Raw genomic sequence first — 10,683 nt, 5'->3', positions numbered from 1 at the left:
ATTTTCTGGACCTTGTTTAAATGTGGAAACAATGCTTTACATATCAAAAACTTCCTAGATATCAAGATATTATATAATACTGAACATCTTACTGTGAATTATAATTGTAACTGACAATCCGGCAATCCGAAGAGATAAGAATATATATTGAAAAGGGGACAATTTCTGTAGGGAGGAACACGTTAATGCTATCAGTATTAATTATTGATATTAGGATTTCACTGATTTGACCAGATAAAAAATCGATAATTTAGCTGGCATTTCTATAGGTTTTATTGCTCCAAAGTTACTGAAGCATTTTATATATAAAAAAAACCTGAATGGAATATGGTATATCTTTAAATAACCGAAATAGAATTTCCTTGCGTCATTAATATTTTTAATTTCATCCAATGTGATGTGACTGCGATGAAAACCATTAGGTGCGAACGAGAAATGACTCGATTCCAACGCATCAAAGAAATCCTTAGATTAATGAAATTACGCAAGAAAACTCTGTTGATACTTCTGTTTACAATATGTTTGTTGCTGTTTGTTGATGAAAAAAACATACTTGATAGAAGTCAGCAACGGATATTCAGCAAGAGTATGACGTTCATAAGATACAATGGAAAATATATTTCAACTGAGTTTGAACATTTTTATATGAATGTATCACCCTATAAACTGATGGACCCTCTCATTCACAAACATCAATACAGTACGCTACTAAATACTGGTAAGGAGTGTAAAGAACAGAATAAGTTCCTGTTAGTTCTTGTTTATTCGGCAACATATAAATTTGACGGACGTCAGATAATAAGGAATACGTTTGGATCGATCTCACATTTTGCCAATAGAGATATTGAGTATGTTTTTGTGCTAGGGCAAACTAATAATGATACACTGCAAGGACAAATTGAAAAGGAAAGTGTCAGATACAGGGATATCATACAAGGAAATTTTATAGACAGCTACAGAAATTTAACATACAAAAGAGTATTTAGCTTGTTCTGGGTAAATAAATTCTGTGAAAATGCGATTTATGTTATCAAAATTGACGATGATATTACTATTAATATTCCATTTCTGATTCCTTACCTTAACAATAAGATGAATAAGAACATCACAACTGCTTTAGAATGTTTTACTATTTTTGGATCAAGGCCGTACCGTGAACCTCATAGCAAATGGTATACGCCTGTCTCAGACTATCGGTTTCCAACGTTTCCCCCGTTTTGTGCAGGACCATCCTCCATTATGTCCATTAATGTAATTAGACGAATGTATGACGCGACACGTATTGTTCCGTTTTTTTGGCTAGAAGATGTTTATGGAAGTGGATTTATTCCCTGGATTTTAAACATAGAAATAGTTCGGCCGAATTGTTATTTAAAGGATGTGCAGGAAAGTTTCAATGAAAAGCCATGCCATTTGTTTTACATAAATAATTTAAAGAATGCTAGTGATTCATATATGATGTGGAAGACTATAGAAACACATAACAAGTTTAAGCAAAATTGCAAGTGTTGGTAAAATGATGTTTCATTCTAAACACCAGTTAAACCGTATCCCCTTTCAAAAAGAAGAAAATAAATACATAGTAAGTAATATGGTTTGACATATGTGTTTTCAAGTCCCTGTTGTAATAATATAAGACGTTTTATTTGAAATGCGATCTGGTATTTTAAATATCAGACTGTAATATGCTGTATAATGAATGATTTAATTATACGATTCAACACTTCTTTCATCAAAATCTTAGCCTAACTTCCCTATACTTGAGTTTAGTAGCAAATGATAACGAATAAACCAATTTGAAAAACAAATATATATAATTTTAAGAAAACACACGTTGAGAGATATATTCATAATACTGACACAAAGACAAATATCAAGGTTTTGTTTGGCAAGTGTACTGCATTGAAATTCTGACAATTTATTATGTGTATTACAATTTAAGTAATACACATAATACTTAAATTTATGTTAATTTCGTGAAAAGTTAACGCAAACAAAGATATAAATCAAGACTGTTCAATATTTCAAAGTCTAATGCAACAAAGATTCAAAATCATGTGCAAACATTTTCAAATTTAAAACAACTCCTTTAGAATTTGACTATGCTAATGATGTTAAAAACATTTTATATTCTAACCAAAAGAGTATACATGTCTGAAATTACGAAACAAAAATAGATTATAATGCAATCTTTCAAAACTTCATGAGGAATTACTTGCATCATGTTATAAATATAAAAAAGACATAGGTCATTTTTTTCATGACAATGTATATGTCACCTTCTTACTTAATCGTTCATACTTATTTTTTAATATATGTTTGCACAAATCTTTAGACCTGTACATTTGCCATGTGAACGTGTGTTTCTGCTTGTGCTGAATCATCAATTTTTGCTCGTCGGTTGTATTCTTTTGACTTTATATAACTAGAATATATAGATATATTCTTTGAAGAGGAGCAAAAAGTAGAATTACAAAAATACCGAACTCAAAGGAAAATTCAAAACGAAAAGTCCTTTATCAAGTGGCAAAATGAAAAGCTTAACCACCAAAATAATGGAAAACAACTGTCATATTCCTGACTTGGTACAGGCATTTCCTTATGTAGAAAATGGTGGAATAAACCTGACTTTGAATAAACCTGATTAATAGCTAACTAAATCTCTCACTTGTATGACAGTCACATAGAATTCCATTATATTGACATCAATGTGTGTGCAAAACAAACAGACATAATGTAAAAAGGTCAAAATTTTGGTACAGCAGTTAACATTGTGTTATTATACCAATCATTATAAAACAAATAACTATTTCAACTAAGAAAAACAAATTGGGCATATTGAAACTCTATAGACAAAATAACTAAGCAATAATAAAAGACAAGGATACAAAAAATGACCATAGCACAATAACAATATGGCGGGATGTATGAATACTGAGCCACGTCAAAAGTATATTACCTAAAATGGACTAAATAGTGAAACAAAGATGAACCATTTTGTTGACTAATTTGATCTACAAAAAAATATTCTTATACAGGTAAAAACGATGATTAAATTCTTTGTTTTAACCTATAACATAAAATCAAACAGACCTAGATAAATCCAATTGCAGGTAAGTTGCTATCTGTTTATGTTTGTATCGGGTTATATGACCGTCGGCAGTCTTCGAAATCATATCAATCATTACTTAGATGGCGTCTAGACTTAAATACACATGAAATGCTGATATATATCATCGAGTCTGTAAATTGTAAATTGTTTATTTTAGACTTATATTGATTTGGATATACGTTTTAGAAAGTTAAACATCAAATATGAGAATTTGAGTCAAATCGATGAACATGAATTTGGCAGCCAATGACCCTTTAATGAAACGATGTAGTCGATCTTTAAATTAAACATTACGAATAATTGTGTAAAGAGAACAATAAAAAAATGTTGCCATTACTGCAAGATTGTCATTGAAGATCTTAGAGTAATCTGTAGAATTTTCAAGAATCCACTTCTGGTTGACGCCGCTAGTTAAATACACATAATAAATAAAGGGGATTGGGTGTTAGATAAATTGTTTGAATTCAATTTATTTTTTTGTTTCAGGAGGGAAGTGATCACAATCGTTTGATTCTATATAAAATGAAGAACAGGGGGTTTCAACATGGAGTTTAGAAAAAGTTCCTGTATTTCATTTTTTTCTTGGTTGCTTTTTATGAAGGTAATAAAAAAATGACTTTTCCTACGAAGATGAATGGTCGGTACCTTAGAAAATCGTTCTATCTTATTAAAACAGGCTAAACAATAGGCAAACACAGGATTTTAAAAAAATGATTGATTGTCGGTTGTTTGACATCCAGTGGCCAATATTTCATGCATGTTCATGACGAGAACAAATTCCCAATAAATACAATAGGTAGGTCATGCAATAGAGGCCATCCGAAATGAAGATCGGGACAATTTGCACTGCCACTGGAAAATATTGGATAGGGACAGAAATTTTGCCCTGCAACAGGACACCTCAAAGAATTGTTGCAACGGATCTTAACTCGCAGATAGTGTGACACTCTCTCTACATGAGGCATCAGATTTAATGTCCCCATACTGACCAGACGTGGCTGAGTACTTGTACATCCCGCACAGCCAAACGGACGCCCCACTTTATGGTTTTACGGCTGATCGGAAGAATACCTTAGTGACAATATTTCTATTCCCTAGACATCCACAGGGTGATTTTGGAAATGAATAATCTGGACTTGAACTAACTGTAAAAAATACTCTTGTCATAGACGTGATGAAAATGAATATTACCAAATGCAAGACGACTTTGGAAGATATTGTCGTGTATAAAAAGTGAAGATAGTTTTCGCGCTGAAAAGATAATCCGTACTATCAACCGGAAAAAATAATATTCTATCAGCAAACAATCCCCACTCCCACTGAGAATCAAATGGTCCACTAAGGCTTATAAATTTTATCATGTGTTTAAATGAGTAATTTTGAGTTTTCGTCATACATGTCATATAAATAGGTAAATAACTTAATTCATAAAATCATTATAATCATTTTTATTCAATATATGTAACTTCCTAAAATATTCATAATAAAATCAACGTTCTTAATATCTAGTTTAGTGTACACTTAACACGCATAAGGTCTACATTGATATCGACTGCATGTAGTCAAAACCTGTTTTAAACTACATGTAAACATTGATTTTTATCAATGGGAACGTAATAGAGTTTAGTTTAAGTGTTGAGTACACTTACACCACACCGAGTTAAACTCAATGTGAACACGGCCTTATAGTTGGCGCAATCCTGTCCCAAGTCAGGAAGCTGTATTTCAGTGGTTGTCGTTTGTTGCTTTGTTACATATTTTTTTTTCTTTCATTATTTTGTACATTAATTAGGCCTTTAGTTTCTCGTTTGAATTGTTTAACATTTGTCATTTCGGGGCCTTTATAGCTGACTCTGTGGTATGGGCTTTGCTCATTGTTGAAGGCCGTACGGTGACCTATAGTTTATTAATTTCTGTGTGTCATTTGGTCTATTGTGGAGAGTTGTCTCATTGGCAATCATACCACATCTTCTTTTGATATTAGATGTTGTGTAAAGCAAAATTAAAACAGCTCATTTATACATCATAAAAATATTAAGTCGCACTGCCTGGAAGCAATGTTTTGAATCATCAAATGTATTTATTTACAAGTAAATAAAGGAAATATCCACCTCCAGTCATCATATTTTGCTGCTGAGTATATTTGGATCTAAAAGAACTGATAGTATTAAAAATAGAAGATGTGGTAGCAGCCTGATTTATGTTCAAAACAATAAACGAAAAGCAAATATGATATAAAGCAACAAATGACAACCACTGAATTACAGGCTCCTGACTTTGGACAGGCACATACAGAATATGGCGGGGTTTAACATATTACCTAACGCCAAACCTTCTCCCTAACCTGGGACAGTGGTGTTCAACATAAAAACAAACTATAAATTTTGAAAGTTGAAAAGGATCGCTACAGAGCACATCTATTTTGTTTACAGATCTGAGAGTACACTCGTAGTCACTGAAATCTAGTTCAAAGCAAATAACAACTAATAACAAATCATGTGTTTAAGACTAACATATCGTTTATAAATTTTGAAATTATAAAGAAACTAAGATTTCAATTCCGTCAGGCAAAGTTGACCTTAGAAGAATTAGGCTAGTTTTTTTTTTTTAGTTTTTTTATGGTCATATAGCTCTTCAAATATTTCGGTTCTAATGCATCCTCGACTTTCAAATATTCGGCTTTGAGCGTCCCTGATGAAGGTTAATCCAGAAAAGTGCTTCGGACGCATGACATTAATAACGTGTTGTTTTCATTTTTTATATCAGTCAGTACACTTCCAACGGATTTAAGTTTAAAGACGTCAGTTACAGTCAGAGAAAAACATGACCATGTGGAATGCAAAAATATAGGTATCGACAGATTGTAAAACCATGAATGTACATATGTGTGTAGCAATAATATTAAGTTTGTATTTATTTTACTGATAACAAAATCAATATCTATACAATAAAAACACGCATTGTCAACAATATTCTTGAAGTTTAGCCTAATCATAGAATTAGGTAAAAAAATAAGGAAAATGCACCCCTCTTCCCCTCCCCAAAATACCATGGCAACCAAGTCAATGGGTCTTCCCGTACATTGTTGGGAATTAAGCATTGAAAAACAACTACTTTGCAGTCATTCTGAATCAAAACCAGATTTTATTTAATGATATCTGTTAATATTTTTCAAAAACATGATACTTAACAACCATAACAGAAATGAAATATATAAAAATATGTTGGCTGAATTTTGTCAAAACCACAGGAGCAGACGTCATTTTTCATTGCATTAATGAAAGCAAACTATACACAATTGCATGAACAAAATATACACCAGCCTTCTATCAAATTGTTGAATATAGAGTATCAATGTTTTAATCAATAACTTACTACAAAATGTTTGGTATTCAGAGTGCTATGATAGTTGCAAAGGAAACCAAAATGTGTATTTTTTGGCAAATATGGCCTTTACATTTAACTTTATCATAGAATTTCAAAAGTGGCCTTAATTTGGTTATTAAATTCATCTATTTCAAAAACCTACTAGGTAAAACAATTCTCTTGATTAGAGTACATTCTAGGCCTCAAAAGTCAGCACATTTTGGGCATGTTGTCAAAAAACGATGATTTTGAGAATTTGTCGGACCTAAAAGAACAAGGCAAAACTTACAAAATTACAAAGAGGACGACCAATTCATTTCTTTGGTTGGAGTTAAACAAGAGGTTTTCCATGGACCAACAATCCTTTTCTTGGGCAATATAATTGATCTTTAGTATTTGAGATCATCAATCACATTCATTTCCATCAACATCCATTATCCCCATCACAAAATATAGAATGGCCCTTCACTAGTCACTAGAACTACTCTGAATCCGCTCAATTTATGTTTTTTTTATTATGTTGATATTTGTTTGAAAGACCCTTACTTCTGAAAAAACATTTATAATTATTGTATTCGGTTCTATAAGGTTCATATGAACTTTCGGAAATTTATCGTACATTAACAAGAAAATTCCATACATTATCGAAAAAAAAAATTAGGATGTTTTATTATTGACTTTTGACGAAAATTACATCATTTGATTTTGTTACGACTGGGCAAAACAGAAAGTACAGATGATATGTTATATAGCTAGGTGGGTGCATTGAGGTCCTTAACTAAGATGTTCTTTTGACAAAACCCTCGCACATCAATATATTATATGTTTCATTATAATACATTTCAAATCTGTTCTGATATATATGTAAGACTCTGAACATTGATGTTACTCCCATCGGCGATGGTGACACTAAAGTGCAATGGTTAGACGCTGAAGTGCGTTTTTGATCACGCAGAAGTGCGATGGTGGCATTTTGACGTTATCTTGATATCTTGTGTAAGCTACACCTAAGTACGTTAGTGGTAACGCTGAAGTGCGTTGGATTAATATATTTTTAATGTTATTCATTTTCTAATGTCGATTTGTTTCTTAGAAGCAGCTTTTCGAGTTTTAAAGTAAATCACCGAGAGTATAACCCGTTTAATTAAAAATAGTCATGATAACTAGTCAGTACATTTGCAGTCATAACTGAAACGTTGTTGTTTACTTTGTAAATATGCTTGGACAGAAATAATCCAACGTCTATTCAAGCGTGTAGAAATTGACCAGTAAAGACGCTACATGTAAAGATTAATGTCCATTACAATCAGTACCAATTTTAATGACTGAAAAACCTGGAAGCTTTTAGAAATTCAAATACTGTTTGCTTAATCAGAACGACAAAAAATAAGCAACAAATCTATTCCTGCGAATGAGAGCAAGGAATAAGATAGTTCACCGTTAATATTTTTACTGCACATGGAGGAAATATAAAATGCTTTGTCGGGGCACTATATCTTTCTTTTTTAATCGCTATATCATGGTTTTATCTGACAATCTTAAACACTACGTCCAAAACGACAGACCATGGCACTTCTGTGCCCCCAACGCACCTCCGAGTCCTAATGTGTTTGTCATACGAAGAGGCCAATTCTGAAAACAAAGAAGGTTTTCAGTTTTTCCTCGTCTTTTTCTCTTTGTTAGATTTTTTTTCTCAATTATTTTACTTAAATTCAAATTCAAATATTTTATTGGACAAATCACATATGATAAATATTACATTGCGTAATCCAAGTGTACAACATACATGACATATAAAACATGACAAATAATGTAATAAAACATAATGCATAACAAGAGAAAATTAATGACAATGAATGATATGCTATAGATATAACTACAAATTGTTTTTTGTATAGTACTTCTATTACTTATAGTAGACCAACTAACACTAAGCATTATTATGAAATTCGAAAGCTTATCTCAAATAATTTCATATTTAAAGGCAATGTTCGTATTTGTCATTTTTTAATAGATATAAGAAGATGTGGTATGAATGCCAATGAGATAACTTTAAGTTCATTTACAAACATGTAACACTTATAGTATATTTTTTTATATAAACCTATTGGATTATGAGTATGAATGAATATTAATTTTAAAAAACGGTAAGACTATTTGTATCCATTTGGTTTATGCTTTGCTATTAGGTATCACTGTATCTCGTACTAAGTGAATAATGTGAGTATTTGTCTATAGCTCCTTTTCATTGTTAACTATTCCTTGACCATTCTAAGTAATGGCAAGTTGTTTTGGAAGGATCATAAGCATACTCTGTTCTACTTGCGTTTGATGTCCTCTTTTTTTATTACCAATTTTGTTGTTTCATTAATTGACCAGAAAGCTCTCTTCTTCAGAAGATCAGTAGGAAGATGTTCAAACCACAACTATACTGCTCTTGGCACAAATTAACGTCTATTGTTTTTGTTTGTTTGTACAAAGCTGGTATCTTTATATGTTATCAGATACTGAACTGTAGTGAGCATGAAGCGTACAGCTTACTTACTCAATGTATGAGTCGTGTATGCAGCAATGCAGCAATGTGACTTGTATCAATCCTTTCAATATGATTGCTTGTAACAAGAGATTGAACTTTTAAAGATTGTAACTCATTCAACAAACTAGCCCACAGTTCTACATGATGAATTATTAAAATTAACAACCGCTGCAATTGCAACGATAAAAAATTCATTTGACCAAACATACACAATTACTAATTTGATTACATTTTGCCATTTAATATATCATCCTCCCTATGCACATGATATTACTCTCAGTTGATGCTGACTATCAGCATCTAGAGCTGCTCATACTTTAGTTTTCTATGTAGTCTTTTGTAGACTTGTTCGTATAATTATTACCTTTCATTTTCTGGCATTGCGTTGTTAGTTTCCCTTCGAATTTTGAGTTTTGAAAGACCCCTTGATATCTTTCGCCTCTCTTTCATACAAACAGTTTATCCATTTTTTAATACGCGTGTGTTAACCGGACTAAGAGAAGAGAGAGATCTTCATTTATTGGATTATCTACTTGTGTTCTGATCAAATTCTCATTTCTTTTCTTTAATAAGTTTTCCACAATTAAACAGTCATTTCTCTAGGAATTTCAAGACTAAATATGTTAAAGTCTTAAAGGTCAATTCTGTTGTATGTTTTTTGAACTATTGTTATATTTTTATATTGTAAAGTATTTTTAAACGAGAAGGTTCAAAGGATTAAATTCCTGATGATTTCCTTTGCTTAGACTATGTTTCACTGAAGGAAAACAATTTCAGTGAGAAGGATTAACTAATGAAATTTTCGGGTCATATAGTATGTACACGTATTTCAAACAGCATATGCAAATTTAAATTTTCAGTAAGCCAAAACGTTGAGCGTTTAAGAGTTGAATCTTTATTCAATATTTGACTTTAAACTTTTGAGATATAATGAAGGAAAACAAATGTCAGAGATATATGTAGACAGTTGATATGCATTGTCAGGGTATCCTTAATCAAACACAGGGGTTTGTACTAACATGAGCAACACGACGGAGCAGGATCTACTTACCCTTCCGGAGCACATGAGATTAACCCAAGTTTATGGTGGGGTTCATATTGCTCAGTTTTTTTTGGGCCATGGCGTTGTCCGTTTATTTTTTCTACTGATGAGTTTGAATGTCCCTTTGTGGAAGATCCGTTTCACAGATGACAGAGGATAAGTTCCAATTGTCGTAACTACCATCCCGTCCCCTTTTCCCCGAATGTGACCTACCGAATTAGACTTTTTACCGGATTAGTACTAACATGAGCAACATAACGGGTGCCACATGTGGAGCAGGATCTGCTTACCCTTCCGGAGCACCTGAGATCACCTCAAGTTTTTGGTGGGGTTCGTGTTGCTCAGTCTTTAGTTTTCTTTGTTGTGTTTTATGTACTGTTGTTTGTCTATTGGTCTTTTTTTTTGCCATGGCGTTGTCAGTTTATTTTCAACTTATTAGTTTGAATGTCCCTTTGGTATCTTTCGCCTCTCTTTGGTATCTTTCGCCTCTCTTTGGTATCTTTCGCATATCTTTTTTAGTCCAAAGAAAAGTACAGCATACAGGATAATATGCAATGTTATATCAATTATACATGCACGATATTTAATACAAAGACATATTTAAGTTACATAATATAATACAATTTG

The 10,683-nt window shown here is 32.2% G+C and overlaps 1 protein-coding gene across 2 annotated transcripts; it reads left to right on the top strand.

Annotated features, from left to right (window-relative positions):
• The first annotated feature begins 398 nt into the window (after positions 1–398).
• LOC127727045 (beta-1,3-galactosyltransferase 5-like) lies at positions 399–4,601 on the top strand. 2 transcript variants are annotated; one of them, XR_007993745.1, is made up of 2 exons: positions 399–1,582; positions 3,599–4,601. XR_007993745.1 is itself a non-coding variant. In XM_052234457.1 (1 exon), the coding sequence occupies exon 1, from the start codon at positions 409–411 to the stop codon at positions 1,513–1,515; it is 1,107 nt and encodes a 368-aa protein (XP_052090417.1). In that variant the 5' UTR covers positions 399–408; the 3' UTR covers positions 1,516–1,727. The 2 variants fall into 2 exon arrangements, 1 of the variants encoding a protein (XP_052090417.1); XM_052234457.1 differs by lacking the exon at positions 3,599–4,601 and having other exon boundaries at positions 399–1,727.
• The last annotated feature ends 6,082 nt before the right edge of the window (positions 4,602–10,683 follow it).

This window comes from Mytilus californianus, unplaced genomic scaffold (assembly GCF_021869535.1).
Source record: "Mytilus californianus isolate M0D057914Y unplaced genomic scaffold, xbMytCali1.0.p SCAF_1, whole genome shotgun sequence".
Taxonomy (NCBI): Eukaryota; Metazoa; Mollusca; class Bivalvia; order Mytilida; family Mytilidae; genus Mytilus; species Mytilus californianus.
This window is presented reverse-complemented; position numbering and strand designations above follow the sequence as displayed.

Bases quoted from the DNA above. Each gene is read 5' to 3' on its own strand.
- LOC127727045 (XM_052234457.1), top strand. From the start codon at position 409: ATGAAAACCATTAGGTGCGAACGAGAAATGACTCGATTCCAACGCATC.